The sequence below is a fragment of the Myotis daubentonii genome, chromosome 6 (genome assembly GCF_963259705.1).
Source record: "Myotis daubentonii chromosome 6, mMyoDau2.1, whole genome shotgun sequence".
NCBI lineage: Eukaryota > Metazoa > Chordata > Mammalia > Chiroptera > Vespertilionidae > Myotis > Myotis daubentonii.
Genome location: NC_081845.1, coordinates 59,779,011 through 59,805,933, shown reverse-complemented (window position 1 = coordinate 59,805,933; position 26,923 = coordinate 59,779,011). Strand labels below are relative to the sequence as shown.

At 35.1% G+C, this 26,923-nt stretch overlaps 1 protein-coding gene across 1 annotated transcript in view; it reads left to right on the top strand.

The window, feature by feature from the left end:
- Nucleotides 1-26,534, top strand: part of TTK (TTK protein kinase) — a 44,598-nt gene extending 18,064 nt beyond the window's left edge. The window contains exons 11-22 of the mRNA XM_059701123.1: nt 113-261; nt 8,308-8,441; nt 9,737-9,863; nt 11,702-11,794; nt 15,955-16,112; nt 16,445-16,596; nt 17,627-17,751; nt 19,144-19,224; nt 23,117-23,293; nt 23,945-24,029; nt 24,528-24,619; nt 26,036-26,534. Coding sequence (XP_059557106.1) covers nt 113-261; nt 8,308-8,441; nt 9,737-9,863; nt 11,702-11,794; nt 15,955-16,112; nt 16,445-16,596; nt 17,627-17,751; nt 19,144-19,224; nt 23,117-23,293; nt 23,945-24,029; nt 24,528-24,619; nt 26,036-26,122 — 1,460 coding nt within the window. The 3' untranslated portion in view covers nt 26,123-26,534. The remainder of the gene's footprint in view (nt 1-112; nt 262-8,307; nt 8,442-9,736; nt 9,864-11,701; nt 11,795-15,954; nt 16,113-16,444; nt 16,597-17,626; nt 17,752-19,143; nt 19,225-23,116; nt 23,294-23,944; nt 24,030-24,527; nt 24,620-26,035) is intronic.
- Nucleotides 26,535-26,923: the final 389 nt, after the last annotated feature.

The following is a 26,923-nucleotide window of genomic DNA, read 5'->3' as shown; positions in this document are numbered from 1 at the left end:
TAAAGTTTTTAGTTTCTCTCTTTGCTTTTAAGAGCAAAATGCTAATATAGTTTGTAGCATGTTCTAGTGAAATATTCTTGCATTTTAATGATAATAACAAAAACCATTTCAGAACCTAAAGAAGATCAAGAACCAAAGGTTCCGGAAAGTAACCAGAAACAGTGGCAATCTAAGAAAAAGTCACAATATGTAAACCAGAATCCTGATGCATCTTCACATCAATGGCAGATTCCAGAGATAACCCGAAAAGTTGATACAGAGGTAACTTTCTTTTCCCCTTGTGAACATGGCCATTGTTGAAAATGTGATGACCGTGTTAAATGTTTTCTTATTTTATTAAATCCTATGTACCATATTTAGTAGAATAGTTTACTTAAAGAATGTTTTCATTATTCAAAAAATAATTAAGAAGTCTTAGGTTCCGTGAAAGTATATGTCAAGATGAACTCTTTTCTATTTTCAGTAGTGTTTCTAGATTGCTGGTAGGCTGGTGCAGGATCAGCAAACTATAGTCTATGAGTCAAAGCTGTTTCTCAGCCTGTGTGTGCAAATAATGTTTTATTGGAACACTGCCACACCCACTCATTTACTTACTATCTATGGCTGCTTTGAAACTATAACAGCAGAGTTGAATAGTTTACCACAGAGGTCATCTGGTCAATAAATCCTAAAATGTTTATGGCCTTGCCCTTTACAGAAAACAGTATGTTGCTCCTTGCACTTGTGCAGTGCAAAAAGCACTTGACAGTTTACTGTTGTCATCCTAATGGATGAAATAGAAAATGTATGTGAATTTATAACAGTGGCTAGGGGCCATTTCAGAAGGAATGATCTGGTAAACTGCTTGAGAGCCATACCTATTTTAGTCCATGGTCATACTCACCATTTCTTATCAGTTATAGTCTAACTCAGTGGTTCTCGAATATTTTGGTCTTAGGACCCCCCTTTTACTCTCTTAATTATTGAGACACCTAAAGAGCTTTTGTTTACATAGGTTATATTTACCTGTATTTACTGTATTAAATGTAAAACCAAGAATTTAAAAAATGTTAATATATTGAAAATAACAATATACCCATTACATGTGAATATAGATACACATTTATGAGAAATAAGTATTTTGTTTTGCTTTATTGCAGTATCAATGACATATAACATTATATTAGTCTCAGGTGTACAATATAACGATTCAATATTTGTATATATCGTGAAATGACTACCACAATAAATCTAGTTAACATCTGTCACCATACATAGCTACAAAATTTTTTGTCTCGTGATGAGAATTTTAAGATCTACTCACTTAAACAACTTTCACATATGCAGTACAGTCGTGTTAACTATAGTCACCATGCTGTCCATTATATCCCCAGAACTTACTTATTTTATAACTGGAAGTTTGTACCTTTTGACCCTAACCCTAACCCTTTTTTACCATGGTTACTCTCACACCCCACTCCCCACCTCTGGCAGACACCAATCTGTAACTTTTTTTTAAGTTAAGATTTTACATATAAGTGATACTATGCAGTATTGTCTTTCTTTGTCTGATATATTTCACTTAGCATAATGTCCTTAAGTCCATCCATGTTGTGACAAATGGCAAGATTTTATTCTTTAGGCTGAATAATATTTTGTTGTGTATATATATCACATTTTAAAAATGAATTCATCCATCAGTGGACACTTACGTTGTTTCCATATCTTGGCTATTGTAAATAATGCTGCAATGAGTATAAACATAAGGGTGCATATTACCTTTTTGGGTTAGTGTTTTCATTTTCTTCAAATAAATACCCAGAATGGAATTGCTGGGTTATATGGAAATTCTGGTTTTAATTTTTCTATATTCTTTTCCATAGGGGCTGCACCAGTTTACATTCTCACTAACAGGGCACAAAGGTTCTCTTTTCTCCACAATCCTTGCCAACACTTGTGTTTCCTGTCTTTTTGATAATAGCCATTTAACAGGTGTGAGGTGATAATTCATTGTGGTTTTTATTGCTTTTCCTTGATGATTAGTGATGTTGAGCACCTTTTCATATGTTGGGCATCTGTATATCCTCTTTGGAAAAATATTTGTTCAGATCTTTTGCCCATTTTTTTAACCATATTGTTTTTTTGTTTTGTTTTATTTTTGCTATTGAGTTATGAGTTCTTTATATATTTTGGATATTAACCCCTTGCCAGAATATGATTTGCAAATATTTTCCCCATTCTTCAGGCTGCCTTTTCATTTAGTTGCTGGTTTTCTTTGCTGTGCAGAAGTTTTTTTGGTTTTTTTGTTGTTGTTGTTGTTTTTTATTCCTTGAGCAATGAATCTTAAAAGCAATCAGCAAACCACATTTCAGGAGTTTATACCCCAACATGTTCAAACTAATTATCCAATAAGCTTCCCTCCCTTTTAAGGTCCTACTGGCAAAGTCCCCGGAAGTTGAAGTCCTTTGCCATTGTCCCACTGTCTGGAGTGGAGAGTCTCTCTTTGTTAAGTCTCTCACTATGCTTCACTGGGTTCAAATCCCAGCTCTACCACATATTAGCTATGTGACCTTGGGCAACTTAACTTCTCTATGCTTCTGTCTTCTTCTTCTTCTTCTTTTTTTTTATTGCTTAAAGTATTACAAAGGGTATTACATATGTGTCCTTTTTTTCCCCCTGCCCTTGACAGTCCCCTAGCCTCCCTACCCCCCAGTGTCTTATGTCCATTGGTTATGCTTATATGCATGCATACAAGTCCTTCGGTTGATCTCTTACCCCCTCCTCCCTCCTGCCCCCCAACCCTCCCCAGCCTTCCTGCTGCAGTTTGACAATCTGTTTGAGGCAGCTCTGCCTCTGTATCTATTATTGTTCAAAAGTTTATAATGGTCTCTATTATCCATGAATGAGTGAGATCATGTGGTATTTTTCCTTCATTGACTGGCTTATTTCACTTAGCATAATGCTCTCCAGTTCCATCCATGCCGTTGCAAATGGTAAGAATTCCTTCCTTTTTACAGCAGCATAGTATTCCATCCTGTAGATGTACCACGGTTTTCTAATCCGTTCATCTACTGATGGGCACTTAGGCTGTTTCCAGATCTTAGCTTTGGTGAATTGTGCTGCTATGAACATAGGGGTGCATATATCCTTTCTGATTGGTGTTTCTGGTTTCTTGGGATCTATTCCTAGAAGTGGAATCACAGGGTCAAATGGGAGTTCCATTTTCAGTTTTTTGAGGAAACTCCATACTGTCTTCCATAGTGGCTGCACCAGTCTGCATTCCCACCAGCAGTGCACGAGTGTTCCTTTTTCTCCACATCCTCTCCAGCACTTGTCGTTTGTTGATTTGTTGATGATAGCCAGTCTGACAGGTGTGAGATGGTACCTCATTGCTGTTTTGATTTGCATCTCTCGGATGATTAGTGACTTTGAGCATGTTTTCATATGTCTCTTGGCTTTCTGGATGTCCTCTTTTGAAAGGTGTCTATTTAGGTCCTTTGCCCATTTTTTGATTGGATTGTTTATCTTCCTTTTGTTAAGTTGTATGAGTTCCCTATAAATTTTGGAGATTAGGCCCTTATCAGATATGACATTGGCAAATATGTTTTCCCACGCAGTGGGTTTTCTTGTTGTTTTGTTGATGGTTTCTTTTTCTGTGCAGAAGCTTTTTATTTTGATGTAGTCCCATTTGTTCATTTTCTCTTTAGTTTTAAGTGCCCTAGGAGCTGTATCAGTGAAGAAATTGCTTTGGCATATGTCTGAGATTTTGTTACCTTTGGCTTCTTCTAGAATTTTTATGGTTTCCTGTCGTACATTTAAGTCCTTTATCCATTTTGAGTTTATTTTTGTGTATGGTGTAAGTTGGTGGTCTAGTTTCATTTTTTTGCATGCATCTGTCCAATTTTCCCAACACCATTTATTGAAGAGACTATCTTGACTCCATTGTATGTTCTTGCCTCCTTTGTCAAATATTAATTGAGCATATTGGTTCGGGCCGATTTCTGGGCTCTCTATTCTATTCCATTGATCTATATGCCTGTTCTTATGCCAGTACCAGGCAGTTTTGAGAACAGTGGCTTTGTAATACATCTTGATATCTGGTATTGAGATCCCACCTACTTTGTTCTTTTTCAGGATTGCTGCAGCTATTCAGGGTCTTTTTTTATTCCAGATGAATTTTTGGAGAGTTCGTTCTAGATCTGTGAAGTATGCTGTTGGTATTTTAATGGGAAGTGCATTGAATTTATAGAAGACCATTTATTGAAGACTGTCCTTTCCTTATTGTACATTCTTGGCTCCTTCGTTAAATTAATTGATCATATATTGTGGGTTTATTTCTATACTCTCTGTTGTGTTTCAGTGATTGGTGTATGTTTTTACATTAATGCCATACTGTTTTGATTACTATAGCTTTATAATATAGTTTGAAATCATGTTTGTAATACCTCCAGCTTTGTTCTTCTCTCTCAAGATTGTGTTAGCCATTTGGGGTCTTTTTTAGTTCCATAAAAATTTTAGGATTGTTCTATTTCTGTGGAAAATGTCATTGGAAGTTTGATAGGGATTACTTTGAATGTAATCCCTTTGTGTATTATGGATATTTTACCAATATATATCTTAATTTATTTTTATTGATTTCATAGAGGAAGGGAGAGGGAGGATAGAAGCATCATTGATGAGAGAGAAGCATTGATCGGCTGCCTCCTGCACACTCCCTACAGGGGATCGACTCTACAACCCGGGCATGTGTCCTGATTTGGAATTAAACCTTGACCTCCTGGTTCATAGCTCAATGGTCAACCATTGAGCCACACCAGCTGGGCAACAATACTATTTTTTTTAAAATATATTTTATTGATTTTTTACAGAGAGGAAGGGAGAGAGATAGAGAGCCAGAAACATCGATGAGAGAGAAACATCGATCAGCTGCCTCCTGCACACCTCCCACTGGAGATGTGCCCGCAACCAAGGTACATGCCCTTGACCAGAATCGAACCCGGGGCCCCTCAGTCCGCAGGCCAACGCTCTATCCACTGAGCCAAACCGGCTTCGGCAACAATACTATTTTTTTTAAGATGATCTATATGCATGGATCATCTTTCCATTTATTTGTGTCTTTTTCAGTTTTTTCATTAGTGTCTTCCTGTTTTCAGTTTACAGGTTTTTTTTACCTCCTTGGTTAAATTTATTCCTAGCTATTTTATTTTTGATAAAATTATAAATGGAATTGCTTTATTAATTTTTTTCTGATAGGTCATTATTAGTGTGTAGAAACACAACAGATTTTTGTATATAGATTTTGTATTTTGAAACTTTACTGAATTTGTTAGTTCTAACAGTCTTTTGGTAGAGTCTTTAGGGTTTTCTATATTTAATACGTCACTTTCAAGTAGTGACAGTTTTACTTTTTCCTTTCTGATTTGATGCATTTTATTTTTTGCCTAGTTGCTCTGGCTAGGACTTCCAATATATACATATTTTTTATTTTCTGATTTTTAGAGAGGAAGGGAGGAAGAGAGAGGCAGGGCCATTGGGGGGGGGGGGGAGCATCTATTTGTTGTTCCACTTATTTTTGCTTAATCCTCACCCAAGGATATGTTTTTGTTTTTATTGATTTTAGAGAGAGAAAAGAACATCTATGTGAGAGAAAAATATTGATTGGCTGCCTCCCATGTGCATCCTGTTCGGGGATTGAACCCACAACTTCTAGTTTGGTAAAGGAACTCAAAACCATTTATTTGTCATTAGGGAAATAAAAATTAAAACCACAATGAGATACCACTGTATACCACTAAGGTGGCTATAATTAAAAAGAGACAGTGATAAGTGTTGATGAAGATATGGAACCCTCCTATACTACTGGTGAGAATATAAAATGGTACAGTCACTTGGAAAATGGTATGGCGGTTCCTCATCGTTAAACATAAAGTTACCGTATGATCCAACAGTACTACTCCTAGGTATATACTTAAGAAAACGGAAAATATGTAATCACAGAAAAACTTGTACATGAGTGTTCATAGCAGCTTTAGTCATAATTACCAAAAAGTGGAAATAACCCAAATATCCATGAACTAGAGATTGGTAAACAAAATGTGATATTCTAATTTTGTTAATTTTTTATTATTCATTAATAAAAAATAATGAAATACTGAAAAATGCTATAACGTGGATGAACCTTGAAAATATGCTAAGTGTAAGAACCCTTATATTACGTGATCCCATTTATAAGAAATGTTCAGAATAGGCAAATCCATAGAGATAGAAAATAGGTTAGTAGATTGGACATTAAGACTGGGAAGTGTGGAGAATGGGTGTGAATGCTAATGGATACTGAGTTTCTTCTTAGGACACTAAAAATGGTATGTGATTAAAGTGGTGATGATTGCACACTCTTGTGAATATATTAAAAACCATTGAGCTGCCCCAGCTCAGTTGGTTGAGCATCGTCCCGTACACCAAAAAGGCTGCAGGTTTGATTACTTGTCAGGGCACATACCTAGGTTGCAGGTTCGATCCCTGACCAGGATGCATGTAAGAGGTAACCAATTGATGTTTCTCTTTCTCAGTAAATATGTCCTCGGTGAAGATTTAGAAAAACACACAAAAACCCCCACTGAACCACATAGGAAAAAAAAAGAAAATAGGCAGTTTACCTGAGAACTACAAATTACTTGTTGCTATGTCCACGTCATTTCTTCTCTGTCTTGCCCTTTTGAGGCTCTGCCTTCTGGATATACCATCCTGTTCCTTGCTGATTGCTGTCATCTCTGAACAATCTGGGGATTCCCCATCATTCCTTAAACAGATTAGGCTGTGGATCACTTTTATTTACTTCAAACCCAACAACTGTCATCTTTTTGTTGTTGGTTTCTATAACTTTATGTCACTAGTTCTACAGCTGGCTTTCAAATTCATAACTTCTTCCTCCTTCATGACCATTGTCTTAATTTTAATTAGCTACCCCTTCCCTATATCCTTAGTTCTGATCTCCAAAATCTGAAATGCAAACATCCCACTCTATGACTATATTTACATTCTCCTTTCCAGTACCATCAGTTTCTCACTACCACCCTGACCACTAATTCAAATATATATTTTAGAAAATCTTAAATGAAATGGAAAATTTATCCAGGAAAAGAGATACAGTGGCCATGCTAGCTATTTTCAAACTTAAAGGATAGAGAGTAGAAGAGATTTATGCATTGTGGCTCTCAAGAGCATAATGTGAACCAGTAGGTTAAAAATTATAATAGAGAAGCTGACTTAATCTAAACATCTGTGAAGGCTTCCTAATAACTATAAGTCTGTCCCCAAATTGAAGTGAATCTCTTTAGACCAGTGATGGCGAACCTATGACATGCATGTCAGAGGTGACAGGTGAACTCATTTTTTTGTTGATTTTTCTTTGTTAAATGGCATTTAAATATATAAAATAAATATCAAAAATATAAGTCTTTGTTTTACTACGGTTGCAAATATCAAAAAATTTCTATATGTGACACGACACCAGAGTTAAGTTAGGGTTTTTCAAAATGCTGACACGCCGAGCTCAAAAGGTTCACCATCACTGCTTTAGACAGTAGTGAGTACACAGTTAATAATGTTCAAACAAAATGTGATTTTCTATTTGGTTGAGATGCTGTTGAACAGGGGTTGGCAAATTTCTGTAAAAGGTTAGTAGGCTTTGTAGACCAGATGGTCACTTGTAATTACTCAAGTCTGCCTCTGTAGCATGAAAACAACCTTAGGCAATATGTAAACAAGTGGGCATAGCTGTGTTCCAATAAAACTTTATTTACAAAAACAGGCTGCAGGCACATTCAGTCTGCAGGTTATAATTTGCCCATCTCTGCTGTAGAGGATGGTCATTTATCATTGCTTTGGGATTTGTAGGAGGTTAATACATGTCTCTTATGAGGGAGAAGGTAAGTGTGTGTGTGCTCTTTCAGAATTTGATAAATAATTACTATTTGGCTATTTTGCCCCCAGACATAAAGTGGGGAGTATGATTTTATTGATTAGAGAAAGAGTAGTTTTTAGGAGAACGGCAGGGTACTTATTTAGATTATAAAATTTCAATACTTGTTACAATACACCTGATGGTAGAGGATATTAGATCTTGTTTTGTTAAACAAAACTGTGTACCTTCCCTTGACTTATAATACCTTTGAGCAAAATATAACAGGCTTCAGAATTTAGATTGGAAAACACCATATTAAAAAGTTATCGAAAGGCTGTCATACATATGTCTACCTATTTTAGCATGCTTTTTGTATGATTTTATTTTATTTTAGAAATGATTTTTTTTTTCTTTCGGTTTAACAGAAACAAACCACTTTTGAGCAACCTGCCTCTTTAGTTTCAAAGCAGTCACCGCCAATAACAGTACCAAAATGGACTGACCGAAAATCTGTTTGTCAGACACCCAGTAGCAGGGCCTTGGAGGATTACATGAGCTGGTAATTACTTTTGACTCTTAGCTTGGTATAGTAGAAATAACATGAGCTTTGGGGCCAAATAGATCTGGAGTTGAATCCTGCTGTCTTACTTTAAGACTTTTAAAATTCATATTATTTTTTTCAGCATCATTTTTTTTTCCCACCTGTAAAAGGGGAGGGAAAGATGGCTATAATATATTTTTAAGGATTGTTGTGAAGGTCCCTGTCATATTGTAGTCTGTACCTGCAACCTATAACTACTCTAAGTATGCAGAACTTGATAATCATGCATTGCCACATGGATACCTCTCTAATTGAGAGAGATATTTAAAGGTCACATTCTTAGAGTGGATAAAGGGTGGATACACTTTATAGCAAAGGAGGTGTTAATTGGAATGTGATAGTTTCTGAGAGGGGTTGGTTTTACAGGTCACATGGTTCTGGGAGTGTTCGAAGGTTAAGACTTTAGTGGATAGGAATGAGGGATGAGTAAAGAAATTGGATAGTCAGTGCTGTTAGGAAACATGGAGATATTACAAAAGCAAATTAATGGCATTCAAAGAAAGGAAATAAAAGGATGTGACACATCATATTCTTAAATTAGTGGCTATATTTTTAATGTCTTATTACAGGATAACTTAATGGTACCTTTGCTTTTCATGTGCATAATATCATCTTTGATGTTAATTAGAGCTGGCCTTAGAGTACTTAGAACCTAGTCTCCTACTTATTTAATACAGTTCTGCTATATATTATCTCATTTTATTATACTTAGTATATTTTAAAGAATTGTTGTTAACTATGATAGTGATTTGGTTATTTCTTGTGAAATTAGATTATTTAGTAGTCAACAAATATTTGCAGACCTCTTTGTGCCAAACACCATTCTAGGTACTGAGGATGCAATAGTGAATAAGACAAGCAAAGCGCAAATGCAAACTGAATGGCTTTCAGCTCAAAAGCCAAACTTCTCTGATGTAATTGGCTTTCAGTTGTTTGTGGCAGGCTGTTGTAGAACATTAATGTTAAAAAGCACTCATAAACTCTATGATCAGCTATAGGCTGACCTTTACCTTGGCTAAATTCTTATGGAATAAACCCAACTCCATATTTTAAATGCCATCTTATTTATTTTGCAATTCAGAAAGAATTCCCCAAAATAAAATTTCTCATGTGTCTAGGATAAATAATTCAGCTATATTATGAAAACTGACTTTGATTCTGTTTGATGTAACACATTTACGTTTATATTCACCTTTAAAATCACACACAAAAACTGAGTCAGAATCTTGTTTTCTAAAATTTATCTTTCTTAGTTTTAGGACTCCAGTTATAAAGAATGACTTTCCACCTGCTTGTCAGTGGTCAACACCCTATGGCCCACCTGCCTATTTCCAGCAGCACCAGCAACAAATACCTGTTACTCCACTTCAGAATTTACAGGTTTGATAAGCTTTATCTATGATGGTATATGTTAAGGTATGATCCATTTCAAAGATTCTAGTTTATTTCATTTTTCAAAGATTTTATTTTTACAGCATCTAGTAGTTAGGGAAAGTCTTAAGGGCTTGTCAAACATGCTCAAGTGAAGGGGCTGGGAGGCTTCTAGAAGAGTTCCGTTTCAGGAGGAAACTGAAAAGAGGCCAGAATGTGGCTGGCGTTCAGGAAGGAACAGGAGCGATGGGTGATCCTTAGTGTCCTGTTGGGCCCTTGAAGTTTTACCCCATGAAGGATAGGAAGCAGTTGGAACTGGTTGGAGCAGGGAAGTGAATTTATTTGCATTTTGAAACAACTACTTTGGTGACAGTGAGGAGGAAAAACTAAGGGGAATGTGGAATGTCCTGTGTAGGAAACTGAACTTCACATTAGTATTGAATTAGAAATAAGTCAGAAATACTTTATTATAAAAAACAATAACAAAATAAAATTGTCAGCTGTTAGGAGAAAATGAATTGAACTGCTTTCTTCCCTCTCAGAAATGTTCAGTTTAAGTATGAGAGGAAGCTCCAGAAGAAAAGGGGGTTGGCCATAGTGAAGTATCTGTATAAAATCACAACTTAATGAAAGATGATAGATATATATTTCAAAGCCTAATACTTTCTTACAGAAAACATAAATCATGGCTCATCAGTGTCTTTCAACACTAGAGGATAAAGAAATTAGAATCCTAATCCTCCTATATAACAAAAGGCTAATATGCAAATCAACCCAGCAGTGGAATGACAGGTCGCTGTGATGCGCACTGACCACCAGGGGCAGACACTCAACGCAGGAGCTGCCCCCTGGTGGTCAGTGCACTCCCACAGGGGGAGTGCTGCTCAGCCAGAATTCCTGAACTGGACTGACGGCTGGCGAGTGCAGCGGCAGTGGCAGGAGCTTCCCACCTCCACGGCTGTGCTAAAGATGTCCGACTGCGAGAGGGTGCAGGCCAGGCTGAGGGACTCGCCCCACCCCCCAAATGCATGAATTTCATGTACTGGGCCTCTAGTATTTTATATTAATGTAGAAGGATGTTATACGAGAGAGATTCTACCATTTGTGATCTAAAGCAGGACTTAGTTAAATTGAGATTTATTTAGACCTTGTTTCAACTTGTTTAACCAGCTAATCAGGTGCTCTGTGTCTTCAGCTTCCTTGTCAGCTCAGACTAAGTCCTCTCACCACTCCAACTGTTCAAAGCATTTATAGGCCCCCAGAGAGCTCTGGTATAAGAGAAGGGAAGAAGGGCCAGTTGTAGAGTAGATCAGTTGAAAGTTTGCTGAGGACGGTGCTGATGTTAAAATTAAATAACTTGAGCATTCTTCAGCAAAAAGGAGACATTGCTGATCTTTGCATTTGTCAGATTGACTCTTAGCACTTTAGCATATTGCTTCTTTACAGTGTAATGCCAAATGGGAAAATTTGTGCATTTATATGTATATGTATGTAAGTAAAGAGGTTTGTGTAAGAAAAAAGAATAGGTAAGAAAGAAGAAAGTGATAGCTTATGAGTTTGTGTGTTGAACATTAAGTGGTTCTCCACTCCCCATTCCCCCCTTTAAACCTTCTACTTATGTTAAGAAGTAAAGGCAAGATGGACCTTGGAAGTTTGTATATTAATTTAGTAAGTTTATTTTTTTGACTAAAGTATGTAAATTTCCTCTTTAAAATAATTGTTACTAATATCTAATTACTTAAGATTTAAAATCATTTCAAAATTAGAAGCATTTCACTACATTAAATGAAAGCTAGTTTCTCAGGCATATTCTTTTAACCTTCACATCTTTACGTATTTTAATTTAGATTTCAGCATCTTCTTCTGCAAGCGATTGTATTTCAGTTAAAGGAAGAATTTATTCCATTTTGAAGCAGATAGGAAGTGGAGGTTCAAGTAAGGTAAGTATCTGCCCCCAATATTTGAAAACATTTAATTGCAAAGATAAATGTAATATTTTAAATTTTCCTTTCTTTGGCTTCTTACGTTTTTGGTCTCTCTGTTTCTTCACTTCTGGGGCCCCATATTACCCTTGAGCCAAAAAATTCTTCCCATCCCCGGCTCCCATTTCCTCCTCCCAACAAATGACATATCTCTTTAAACCCATCTCTTAATTCCAATACCCTGCTCTTCCCTCCAGTTTTCTTCTCTAAATAACATTAACATTGACTTAGGGGTGGCAAACAACAGCTATGTATTAACACAAAAGAATGTTTTTAGAAATCAGTCAATACCCTGATATAAATGACTAATATGCTTAGGATGGTTCAAGGTTTTTGACTAATGGATCTTGCTTTGTTTTGAGTTTTTCGTTTTAGAAACAGAGTTTAGTTAACTAATGAATTTCTGGAATTGATAGATCGTTTCCTAAATTTATCTTAGTTCTGAATTTCTATAATTCTAATTATCTGGATGGAGGGTATCTCAAAAGAGTTGTCTTTAACTTACTTCCTTAATTTTTCTCATTCTGTTCTCTTAAATTCACATAAGTCAGGTTTTTACTTTTATTACTCCACCAAAATAATTATCAAAATTACCAATGAGCTCCATATTTATGCCAAATCTAATTCTTAGCTCTGATTTGGCGTTATTTGGGATAGTTGCTTTTTCTTTTTTCATTGAAACTTCTTTATTTTTTCACGTGGCCTCTCAGTTTTTCTTCCTCTCCAACTGGCTGTTCCTTTTCTGTCTTCCTCATGTCCCTGATCTCAGTGATGCAATGTCCTGGGACTCACTCCCTTAGTGTTCTCATTCAGGCTCATGGTTTTAAATACTAGGTATATGCTGACAATTCCAAAATTTTTATTTCTAGCTCAGATTTCTTCCTTAAATTCTAGACTTGTATATTCAGTTTGACTGCTCAGCACCTCTTCGTGCTAGATAAGGTTACTAGATATTTAAACCTTAATATATTCCAAAGATAACTCTTGATTCACAGTCTTTCCTGTTTCAGTAAATGGCAACTCCATTCTTCCAATTGCTAGGCCAAAAACCTGGAGTCATCATTGGCTCTACTTACTCTCGAGCATACATCCAGCGAATCAGCAAATCTTGTTGGTTCTATCTCAAAGCATTTCCAGAATCTGACTGTTTCTCACTACCTCCACTATTATCCCTTTGGTCTAAGCAACTTCCATCTTTTCACCTGGATTCTTACAGTGGCCTCTAACCAGTGTCACTGACTCAGCCCTTGCTCGCCTGGTCTATTTTAACGTAAGTAAATTTTCCTCCAGATATCCTCACGTCTTTGCTCAAGTGTCTTCTCACTCAGGCCTCCCTTGGTCACATCCTTTAAAACGGCAACTCCCACTTCCAATCGCTGGTGAGCTCCAATCCCCCTTTCCGCTTTATTTTCCCCTGTAGCTCATCTTCTAGCATGTTCTGTGATTTACTTGGTTTGTTGTTTATGTGTCCTCACTTGAATGTGGCTTCCATCAACGCAGGGATGTTTGATTTATGCAGTACCTAGAACATAACAGGACAGAAGTATTTGTTGAGTGAATGAACTGTCCCTTCTCAGCTGTTTTGCTAATGTAAGTTGTTAAGGATGATATATGAAGCAAAGCCTGAGTTTAACTTAAATTTTTCTGTAATTTTCTAAAACGACTAATAATAATTAGATGTGGTTACGACTGTGTGTGTACATTACCATAAGTAGCAATTGTTCAGGAATATTTATTTCTCTTCTGTATGCATTGTCTTTGTTCTTTCCTTTGCCTCAAATTTCAGGCATGGGAGTTAAGGGATAATACAGTGGATTTTTATCAATATACTAGTATTTGAATTACCTGATTTAGTTGCTTTAATAGAAATTTTTTGGTTAATATTTATTACTTATTAAGCTATATTTTAAGAGTGTCAAAGTGAAGTATGTATTTAGTGGCATGTTTTTAGAAGATGTAGAATAAGCTTAACAATGTTTAAACAGTTTTTCCTTGGAGTTTAATGAAGATGTAAGCTTTGGTAAGTCAAGGACAGAGTGATAAGCCATGACTGGCCCATATTTTCTTAGTGCAATTAAATATTGTTATTTAATTATAGAGTTGGCAAAATCAACATGCCTCAGGAAAAAAGACATGCTTTATGAAACTAATACTGTTTATGCGATTTTTATTCTAGAGTTTAGACAGTGACCACCTTATTAAGAGCATTTAGAAAAGTTATGGAGCTAAACAGAATGGTCAAGACACTGACCTTTCTAATTCTTTCATTAACTTTCCTTAAAACTGACAAGTTATAACTCGAACACTATGAAATAGAAATAAGGGCTATGTAATCCAGTTCATCAGTTATGGCAAGAGTTTTGCCAGAGCAGGGACAATAGAGGGAGTAAAAACCACATATGTGCAAAAAATTGTTTTAAAAGTTTTTGTTTGCTCAAAATTTTTGAGAACTTATTATATAGTTTTAATATCCTGCAAATCTTTTTTCTGATATACCTGATAACTTTAATGTTTTAAAATGCCCATTTTATTCTGTCCTAATGATCTTTAATGGTGGTAGCTAACATTTGCTATACTCCAAACACATCATCTCAGTCATCCTTTGAACCCTGTGTGGTAGGAACTACTGAAAACATATTCATTGTGTTAAAACAGAATAGTAGATGCCCAGCCAGAGTGGCTCAGTGGGTGAGCATCGACTTATGAACCAGGAGATCACAATTCGATTCCCGGTCAGGGCACATATCCGGGTTGTGGGCTCGATCCTCAGAGTGGGGCGTGCAAGAGGCAGCCCATCAATGATTCTCAAAATCAATCTATAATAATAAAAGCATAATATGCTAATTAGACTGGATGTCCTTTTGGACTACCTTCCAGACACAGCTGGGGCTACGAGGGAAGCCTGGGTCCCGGGTACCAGAGGGAAGCCCTGGTCCCAGGTGCCAAAGGGAAGGAAGGCCTACTCTTGCACGAATTTCGTGCATTGGGCCTCTAGTAAAAATATATTTAAAAGAAAACCCAGAATAGTAGATAACTCAATTTTCTGAGATTTGTAAGGCTGTTTACTTTATACAAAATGGCTTTATGCTCTTTTAAAATTCCCTTTATCTTTTTTCTTGCTATTTTCTGTTGCCTCTGGCCCTATCACTATTTATGCCCCCTCCCCCCTCTAATTTGCTGTGTGCGCACAAGTAAACCCAGTAATACTTTGTAAGTAACTAATCTGTACCTGACAGCCACTTCCTTGCCAGTTTCTACTGGAAAACAAGGTTAAATGACTTTTAAATAGTGATGTTTACTTCAATGTGTCAAAAGGGGCAAATGAATATAATTCTTCCTTGCTTACACTGGCACTTTATATTTGAGTTATTGAGTTTTAGAAGCCCCATTCCTGTTGCATGTCTGCTGCAGATTAGACACATGAGTAGTGTTTGTACTTTTTGAAATGTATTATCTGCCTTATCAATGTTGCTTAGAAATTGACTGTCATAGCTGGAGCACCTAGATCTCAGAAATCCTGACAACATGTTTACAGGATCTTGTTTCTGTAAACTTGACTTTGAAAATTAGAGCTAATCACTTTTAACAACTGAATATACTGATAGATAACAATTAGTACCATAAGTAGCAATTGTTCAATAATATTAGTTTCTTTTTTTGTATGTATTTCCTTTGTTCTCATATTTTTAGATATTTTATACCTCATGAATGAAATTGTCAACTCCAGGCACAATGGAAAAAACACCATACATGAAATGAATTGACTCTTTAGTATAACCCTTAGTCTTCCTAAACATTTCTGAATATCTTCTTTCTTAGGTTGTTTCCCTAGTTTAAGGCATTCAACAGAGTCTTACGACATATGTGAAATTTAAATTACTTTTCTTACATGTTGATATAGAAACTTGTTAGGGTTTATGCCTTTGGGTTACTGAATGCCCGTTGTTATAGGTAGTTGAGAATGGACTGTTACTCTCCTAACATGTGTTTTTTTTTTTCTTCTGTATTCAGAACAAGGCCAAATACTTAATTATTCATATCAGTATTCCTTAACCTGTCTAATAAGTTTAGGATTGTGTTAGTACATTCTAAACTTTCCCCTTTGTTCTATTATTTAGGTATTTCAGGTGTTGAGTGAAAAGAAACAGATACATGCTATAAAGTATGTTAACTTAGAAGAAGCAGATCACCAAACAGTTGATAGTTACCGGAATGAAATCGCTTATCTGAATAAACTACAACAACACAGTGATAAGATCATTCGACTTTATGATTAGTAAGAGTATTTTTTATTTAAAAAGAGATCAACCGAAGGACTAGTATACATGCATATAAGCATAACTAATGGATGCAAGGCACTGAGCGGGGGTGGGGGGTGGGGGTGGGGGGGAATGAGGGCATGTGCTGGGGGGGTAGGGGAGGCTAGGGGAAGGTCAATGGGGGAAAAAAGGAGACATACATACTACTATTTGTAATACTTTAAACAATAAAAAGGAAAAAAAAACCTTTTTTTGCTATACTTCTTGAGATCAGTACCTAGTAGATCTTAATAGTATAACCTAAGCATTTATTGTTTTGTTGTTTTTATTTGTTTGTTTTTAATGACAGTGAAATCACAGACCAGCACATCTACATGGTAATGGAGTGTGGAAATATTGATCTTAATAGTTGGCTTAAAAAGAAAAAATGCATTGATCCATGGGAACGCAAGAGTTACTGGAAAAATATGTTGGAGGCAGTTAACACAATTCATCAACATGGTATTTTAAAATCTCTTATTATGTAAAGTTAAAATATCCATTAATAATGTCTTCTTAGAGACATACTCCTTTAATTTTAAATTATTGTTATTGGCAGCTTTAGACTAGATAAAATAAAGATTTTGGAAGTTTACTTAAAGATGAAGGGACAAAACCATTTATCTAAAACACTGTCAACCAAATAATATAGGGCATGAACTCAAGTCCCACATAGCATCAATAAATACTAAATGTATCTTTATCAGTATCAACATAGTCATAACCATAGGTCTCCAAATACTTGGATTATAGCAGATCTTTGGGTTCAGGCATCCTAAAAATCTGAGATGTTTATTTCACTCATTCTAGTCATTTTGTATTGTGTGCCTTGTGTGGGAATTAGTTTGTTGTTGTTTTGTTTTTTAGCTCTTAGCCCTACCTTCTGGTTGGTTTTTACTTTACTTAGACTTGGTTCTTGTTAGGGCTTCTCTGCCTTTACTGTATCCTTTAAGAAACACACAAAACTGTTAACCCAGATAATTGTAATTTGTCTCTTCATGTCTTCCTTCCTGTAAGTTAAAGATAATTCATCAGTGATCAAGATCAAGCTGTAGGGATGGAGGCATCAGTAGCATTAGGGGTCTGACTGTATGGCAGTGTAATTTACAATGCTTCCTAGTGGGCGGTGAATTACACTGGTTAAGCATTAACTCTGAAGCCAGAGCACCTGGGTTCAACTCATGGCACTGTCACTTAGGCCTGTGACATCAAACAAATCATTTAAACTCTTTGCCTTAGTTTACTCACCTAAAAATGGGGTTAATAATAATACTTACCTCAGCATGGATGTATTAAATGATTCCATACAAGCAATAAACTAATAATAGTGCCTGGCACATAGCAGGCGCTATATGTTGGTAAAATATATTAAAAATGAATATTTATTTTGATTGAGTAATTAAAGGAATCAACACAACCAGTAGATTTGAATTTTTTTTATACTTAGTATGTTTTACATTGTCTGATATTACAAAGGATTTTTATTTTGAAGGCATTGTTCACAGTGATCTGAAACCTGCTAACTTTCTGATAGTTGATGGAATGCTAAAGCTAATTGATTTTGGGATTGCAAACCAAATGCAACCAGATACAACAAGTATTGTTAAAGACTCTCAGGTAAGACTTAATAAGTGGTTGGTTACCACCCAGTAGAGTCCAATTCCTTTTCACTTGTGAAGTGTTATTTTGCTAATGGGAATTTTATTTTTATAAAAAGGATTTGAAGGCTTTTTATAAGAATAGATACTATTACTATAAAAAACAAATCAAAGCCATGACTAATACAATTTTGTATAGAAAGTCAAAATCTGGTAGAAGTATATCCATCCATTTTGGGTGATTTTCCTATAGTCACGGTAGAAAGGCAGTAATACCTATCTTGGAAATCATCTTGGTCATGATCTAAAATTCACCTGAAACTTGGTCTCAAAATTTCCTGCTAGCAACCAAAGAAGGGTTGCAGTTACATGTTTTTTATTGTCCATGAAGCAAGATAATTTAATTTTATTCCAGAGAAATAAAGCTTTTATCACTTACATTTGAAAAAGAAGAAAATTCTTAAGGGAGCGTGTATTTTGGAAACACCACAGTAAATATTGTTCTCAACTGCGTTTTTATAATAGGGTATGCAATAGCAAACTTAAAGAAATTCTTGCCATAAAAACTAAAGTGATGACAGCAAAGAATAACTAAAAACAATCCTGCTTGGAGCCAAGATGATGTGTTCTATGTACTACACAGATTTCTGATGTGGATCTGCTTTAATTCTAGGAGTAAAACTAGACTTTTGTAGCCTAGTAGGTAGAGTAGATGAGCAGTGTTCCCTTCAAACATTTTTTGGAACAGTCACTTCCCTTAATATTTTATATTAAAAATATGACTGAACATTTGCCGAAACCGGTTTAGTTATAAATCGCTTTGAAGATATCTTCTATGCCAATGCCCTAAAAATATACAGTATTCCATGTTTGAAAGCAGAATCATTTATTTTAGAATAAAATGAATGCTGTGTAAGGTTGGCATAATCCAACTGTGAAAATTCTTGCATGATTTAGATACCCATCCAATCTCAGTTTGGACATAGGCCCAGGGAGTGCTAGGAGAAAAGCTACATTGTTGGTTGGTTTATTTAAAAAAATACAAAAAAGCATAAAACAACATTCTCAGTCTATTTCAGCACAGAAATGTGTGATTGATCAGTTCCTTCTAAGTTTATGGCCATTAATATAATTTTAGCCTGGACAGTTTTATGGTAGTTGCCCACCATAATCATAGAAAAAGCTCAGCATTCTGAAAGGAGTCAATTTGCTGATTATGAACCCCATTTATTTTGCTGGAGTTGTGAAGAAATTTATGTCTTATTATTGTTGTTGGTTGTTTAAGCTTTTCAGATATATTACTGAAATTTAATTACCTAAGTTTCCATGAATTTGGCATTCATGTTTTTAAAAATTGAAAGCAGAATGTAGTATTTTCATTGATTTGTGTTTTCTATGATTTGGCAAATAGGTTGGTACGGTTAATTATATGCCCCCAGAAGCCATCAAAGATATGTCTTCCTCAAGAGAGAATGGGAAATCCAAATCAAAGGTACTATAAACATTATCTGTCATTTGTCTAACATTAATGGGTAATGTTCTATTCTCTGAATAAACTTAACACAGATAACTGAAAGTTATTTGTTTAAGTTCTAAAACTTTTTAGGCCATTGCAGAGACCTTGCCTTTTTAAGTAGGTTGTCATGGAATTTAATTTCACCCTTATTCATTGATTTGAGATTGTTCTTTAGTATTGTGCTTTTAATACGGTGATGCCACACATTGTGCTCCTGCAAGAAATGCACTTAGGGTATTTTTAAGTTTTAACATTAAAGAAAAAAAATAAAGACTAAATTAGCACTGCTTTGGACACCTTAAATAACATTGAATTGATAACCTTTGAAATCTTTGTTGTTTCCTCTTTGATTCTTACATTTTATTTCTTAACCAACTATTCATTTGTGAATTCTACAATTTCAAATACAACTCTAGTATATGATTTTTCCTGGCCTGCCACTGGCTACTTTCCCACTTATCTTATTTGACCACCTCAGGGAGCTTTGTGCTCGCTCACTAGTGCCCTTTGTTGGGCCCATTTCGCCTGCCACGGTGCCTCTGCTGCCAAGCTAACCGGCTCTCCGTGACAGCGTAACCAACTGGATGGAAGCTCACGCTGTTGTCCAGGGACTGCATTCAAGTCATAGATCTGCCTCTTCAGTAACTGTCTTTGCGACTCAGTTTGCCTTGTTTCTTCATCTATAACTTAGGCTTACAAACAGTACCTGTTTTAAAAATAATTGAGAATTAAATGAGAAAGAATATAAAACACTTAGTACATTATCCAGTTCAAAATAATTGATCAATAAATGTGCTTTTATTTACTAAACTATATTTTCCTTCTCCCCCCAAAAATTGTGGCTTCTAAATATCTTTAAAGAAACAGGTCTTGATTTCATTTATTAATACTTTTCTCATGTACTCTCTAATTTCTACTTTGATCTTTATTTGTATCCCTTTAGGTTTATTTTTTTCTAGCTTCTGGATTTAAATAATTGCTCATTTAATCTTAGTATTCTTGCTTATAATTAAAATATTAAAACTGAATTTCACTGAGTTTTACTTTTGCTTCTATTTATAGGTTTTACTTTGGTGTTTCTTATTTTCATTAATTCCTAAAATTTGTAATTTTAATTTTAAAATGATTTTATTCTTTTTCACTTTAGAATAAAATTTATTTTGAATTACATTCAAAATTCAGAATTTTTCAGTTGTCAACCCAGTGCTTTAATATATATTGGTAAATATCAATTCAGTTGAATCACCTGCTGTTTTCCAATGGCCTTAGTGATTCTGTAAAGAAGATAAATTTTTATCCCAACATGTGAGTTTATTCCTGCTATTGAAGAGCTCAAAACTCCTCCCAATGTAGCTCTGTCTCACATTGCTTTCCAGTGAACATCTGTTGTCTATATGGAGGCTTCTGTTTTAAGATCTCAGGTATATTGCTGTGCAGGACTTGTGGCTATTGGTGGTTTGTCTCTGTTCACTTATATTCTGGCATTCCTGGGTATAGTTTTTCACCTGGTTTTGTTATAAATAGTTTCTATGTTCATGGTTTTGCTGCTACTTTGTCCACCTTAGCTGGGGATTTGGAGAGACTGAAAAACTATGCTGCCACTGCCATTTTCCCATTATCTGATATCCTTTTAAATCTGTGATTAAATTAGAAGTTGAATTAATTTCCAGGTGGTTAGAGGAAAAGGAGGTTATTTTTTAGTTAATACTTAGTTTTCTGAATGTTTATTCAGATAAGGTGGTCTGTTTTATCTGTCATCTTCTGAAAGGCATATTAATATCTCTGCCCCTCCCCAAAATAATTTAATAGTTTCTGCTTAATTTGGTTCTATTAAATGTGGTTTCACTGCATAGAAGCTCATAACTATCATGTCTTCTTAGTTGGTTGTGCTTTTTATGACTATAGAAAGTGTTTCTTCTGTTAAAGACATTTTGCCATGTTCTCTTATTCTAATATTAACATTGCTGTCTGCTTTCTTCTGTTTTTGTTTTTTCACCTGTTTTGCATTTGGTTATATATGTCAATTTCTAGCCATTTTTCCTTTCATCTTTCTGTGTCATTTGGTTTAGATCAATCTTTTGTGGAGAGCATATATTTTGTTTTCATGTATATTTGAGTATATATTTTTAAAAGAGGAATTTATCCATTCTCATTTATTATATCCACCAGGGGCCCCGTGCATGAAATTCGTGCAAGGGGGGTGGGTCCCTTAGCCTGACCTGCACCCTCTCCAATCTGGGAGCCTTCAGGGGAGCCCTCTCCAATTCGGGAGTTTCTGTCTGTCTTTGCAATCATATGAGCGAATTGTCTGAGACCCCAGCCCAGTTTGGTTTTGTGCTCACAGAATAACAGAGGTCTTTTTTTTTTTTCTTTGCTCCATTGGTAGAGATTTCCTAGAAGTTGCAGGATATCTTCCTTTTAATTTTTCCTCAACACTCTGACTTATGTCTCTCACCTTTGCTTTCCCTCCATCCCCCACCCGCAACAGTAACTTGCTCCAGGCTCACTTTGCTCTACTGTCTAGGACAGTGGTCGGCAAACTACGGCTCGGCAAACTGCGGCTCGCGAGCCACATGCAGCTCTTTGGCCCCTTGAATGTGGCTCTTCCACAAAATACCAACTTCTGCACATGGGCCATGAAGTTTCAATCGCACTGTAAGTGCGCACCCGCACGTGGTATTTTGTGGAAGAGCCACACTCAAGGGGCCAAAGAGTCGCATGTGGCTTGTGAACCGCAGTTTGCCGACCACGGGTCTAGGAGATCCATGTGCCACCAGAACTACGATTCCCAGAATTCCTGGTGCTCCCTGCACTCTTGGTTTCTGCTTCCGGTCCAGGGGCTGCAGAAACCAAAAGGACTGGGAACTTCAGCCACCCCCCCAGGCCGGGCTGACAGGACCAGACACTCCAGTGGTGTCCCCGGGACCCCGGCTGCTCGATGCCGGCATGTGTGCACGCTGCCCACAGGCTCGGAGCGGGCAGGCGTCCCACCCTGTCCCCGGCCACTTGGTGCCTGTGCGCGTGCGCGCTGCTAACAGGCCCGTCATCTTTGTCGGGTCAATTTGCATTGCAGAGGGATAGTCAATTTACATATTTGTCTATTATTAGTATAGATTGTTATTTATATTTTTAGTAATGTAGAAAGGATAATTATGTTATAATATCACATTATTTCTAATGAGATATTTTACAAAGAACATTTAATAAGTAATATTTATTAAGTACTTATAACTAGAAACTATTCTGTATGCTTGCTTATTCATATCTCATAGCTATATTGTTTAATGCCCAACAGGGTACTTTTATTATTTTTATTTTAAGAAGTGAGGAAACAGAGATGCATAGAATTACCAGCTAGTGATTCAAGCTCAGCTCAGCGTGGCTCTATAGTTTGTCTTGAGTTTAAGATAGCTCAACTTAAATAACCTTTTAAAAATCTATATGTATTATAAGTTTATACAAAAATGTATTATAAATAATTTATTACAACTCAATAACTTTGGGAAAAACAAGTAAATTTAAATTTTTCAGTTAAATTTTTTAGTTTTGTATTTTCATAAACTGACAAGATTGTAGTATTTTGTTTTAGTTGAAATATTTTAATTATGAGTTTGTTGAAAGATTTAAAGTGGAGCTCATCTCTTGGTAAAATAACCAATTATAATTAAAACTAGAAAAACCTGTTTTGTCATGTAAACAAAATATAGTACTTAAACTTTAATTTAGTTTAAGTTATGATTTTGAGCATTTGGATATATATGTGTGAGTATAATATTCTACATTTAATTTTATATTAGAATAATGGCAACTTATTTCTGTTGTTTTGTTTTGTTTTGTTTTGTTTTGTTTTGTTTGTTTCTTTACTTAGATAAGCCCCAAAAGTGATGTTTGGTCTTTGGGATGCATTTTGTACTATATGACTTATGGGAAAACACCATTTCAGCATATAATTAATCAGATTTCTAAATTACATGCCATAATTGACCCTAATCATGAAATCGAATTTCCTGATATTCCAGAGAAAGATCTTCAAGATGTGTTAAAGGTAACATTAATAATATATGGATATAGAAGAACAATATATTATATATAGTTAACCCTAAACAACCTGGAGGGTAGGAGTGCCCATCCCCCCTAGTCAAAAATTGCATATAAGTTTTGACTTCCCCAAAACGTAACAAGTAATAGCCTACTTTGACCAGAAGCCTTAATGATAACATAAAGAGTTGGTTAACATGTTTTGTATGCTATATGTATTATATGCTGTATTCTTACAATAAAGTAAGCTAGAAAAAAGAAAATGTTATTAAGAAAATCAAGGAATAAAATACATTTATAGTTTTTATTGAAAAAGTGGACCACACAGTTGAAACCCATGCTGTTCAATGGTTAATTGGACTTAATTGTTTCCTGAAATTATTGGAATTATCTAAGTGACTTAGCTATAACTGGTCCATTGAAAAAAATTGCTGACTGAATTTGCTTTATAAGGCATGTTATGTACACTTTGAGGGTGTTAGTTTTAAAATAAATACTTGGGGATTTTGCAAAATGTGATGTGAAATAATCTCATTTCTGAGTAGGCTATCTCGAAAGCAACCTCTGCAATACGATTCAATCTGAAAAAAATATTTTATCAATATTATGTAAGAGAACTTGCTTTGTTTAAAAAAATAATAATAGTCTATTTTTATAGTGTTGTTTAATAAGGGACCCTAAAAAGAGGATATCCATTGCTGAGCTTCTGGCGCACCCATATGTTGATATTCAAACTCATCCAGGTACTTCTTTAAAAATCAATGTATTACCTGATTCTTTTTTCTTTTCTTTCTAATCCTCACTCAAGGATATGTTTTTATTGATTTTAGAGAGAGGAAGGGAGAGGGAGAGAGAGAGAGAGAGGAAAAAACATCACTATGAGAGAGAAACATCAATCAGTTACCTCCTCATGCCCCAAATGGGGTTGAACCCATAGCCTGGATATGTGCCCTGACCAGGAATCAAACCCGCAACCTTTCTGTGTACTGAACGAAACTCCAACCATCTGAGCCAGACTGGCCAGGGCAAGAAAACTTCTTTTTTTAAGCTAAATACTAAAATAAATGAAATCGCCTTTCTTTACTTGCTGGCATATATTTTTACTTATCCTAGGTAAGGGGCTATGATCAGTGATAAATTACAAGAATGCCAGTTATTATACTATTTAACAAATGTGTTTATATATGAAGTTATATTTTCCTTATTGGTACCAGTGTATTATCAATTATATGTTTTTACAGGTAGCCATAAGAAAGCCTCTGAAGAAATGAAACATGTTCTGGGCCAACTTGTTAGTCTGAATTCTCCTAATTCTATTTTGAAAGCTGCTAAAGTAAATATTTCTATTTTCTATCTACATTAATGTTAATTGTTTTATATAGTTTAGTGTGTTAAGTACTTAAATGGGTAATTCAAATAAAAGTCCAGTCATCAGATCAACTATGAAATAGTATTTATCTATATTTAGATACTTAACATGTGCTTTTGACGTATAGATTTATTTGGTTTACATTCTTATTGTGTAGATAGCATAACTGAAAGTGGATTGTCATATAAAGTGCAATCAAATGATTGTTGTCAAGTCTCAACTGGAATAAATTTAATGAGGAATTTGTCTTAAACCAACACAATTCTTAACAGCTTTTGAATTCATTTCTTCTACCCAATGTCTTTCTTAAATAATCTCAGAATAATCACAGTATCTGTCACATATAATGACTTATGTGAAGATGCATGTAGCAGTCAGTACATTTCTCAGAAAAAATGTCTCAAACCTTTCCGTTTCCCAAGGCCTGCTTATATCTATACCATCATTTTTTATCTCACTGCCATCAAACACCTGATCATTTCTAGAACCTTATGTGCGCTTATTGACCAACTTGTTTAGTTACCAAGCAATTACTAATTACATATTTCAGTTATAATATTATTATACAATTATGGGAGCTTTTTGCTCTAGGCTATGGTAAAGCCAATCAAAGATGTTAAGAAGTTGGACACATTACTGGAAGAATTAACTATTTACTCACTACTTTGCATTTGTATGATATAAGGTAAATTTTTTCTTAAATTTTCTCAAGTGCTGATGGCTTAATCAGTGGCTTTAGAAATTAACATTAGACAAAGTTTGTTTTGTAATTTTGTTCTATATTTCATATCTCCATATTAAATTTCGACCATTGTGTTGTCTAAAGCCTTCTATAAATGAAATTGAGGTGGATTAGTTACCTTTATCAAAAAGGTTATGTGTTCCTTGATGGTAAAGATACCATCTTCATAAATTAGATGTTGGCTTGGCCTTAAACACTTTTAAAAAATAATAGATTTTAACATAGCTAATTATACTTAAGTTAATTTATATGATTTTTTAAATGTCTTCTGTTTATTAGTTTAAATATTATTGGAAAGTATGTTTCCTGTTGAATGTATTTTAAAATATAGGAATTTATCTAAGACTGTCTTTATTTGAGAAAAAGTAATATCAAGATGGCCTTGAAGATGCACAAATATGCTTATTAATAGTATGGTTCACTTCTCATATAGAGAAATTGAGCTGCATCTCATAGCTGATATTTAGGCCAAGCTAGGTGTTAAAATTCTTAATTATTTCCAACCATTTGTAAAATAATTTCCTAATTATAAGAACAAGAGAGAAATTTATTACATATTAAAAAGACGAGTTGTCTCTATTAATCTGATAATATGTTGACTTTTAAGTTATAAAACAGATTTGTGTTTTTAATTTCAGACTTTGTATGAGCACTATAGTAGTGATCAAAGTCATGATTCCTCTTCATCATCCAAGACTTTTGAAAAAAAGGGGGAAAAGCAGTGATTTGCAGCTACTCAGAAACTGTCAAATATCACCTGCACAGTACATTGGACTGTCATATTTTTGATTCTGTGGAAATCTGCTCTTGAAGACAGCTTCAGTGTGAAATGTTATTGGCAGAAAAATTCAGTGGATTATTTTCAAAAGAAAACTAAAGATAATAACCACTAGTGGCACTATATATTTAATTATAGAATTGTTTTCTGTGTTATGCTTTTCTATAAATCTAACCTATTTGATATCATTTCACACTTGGAACGATGGTTGGACAACTGAAATATATTCTGAAGAACTGTGTAAATAAAGCTTTGTAGTATAAAATGACACTAAAATGTTAAAGTTGTCAAATTATTTTCTTCAAGCAAATGTATTGGTCTTACACAAAATTCTTAATAAAAATTGGATTATGGGAGAATTTAGTAAATTCTGTTGGATTTTCTACATATATATTTATGTTATCTGCACACAAGAGTTTTATTTCTTCTTTCCCAGACTCCAGCCATAGTAACAAGCAAGCCTAAAAGACATCTAAAGCTTTAAACAACAAAATACTATTTTTCACTAATGTGTATGGGGGAGGGAGAAGTACAGCTGCTCTGGGTTGACCTCACTCTTGAATCCAGGCTACCTGGTGTCCCACTATCTGCTTGTCCTGGCAGACAGAAAGGGGAAGCATGATAAATTATACACCATCACTTAAAATTACTGTTTGAGAGTAACACTCTTCTCACAATTCATTGGTTAAATAAGGTACATGGTTTTTATGTAATGCTCTTGTGTCTAGAGAAGAGAGCTCAAAGTATA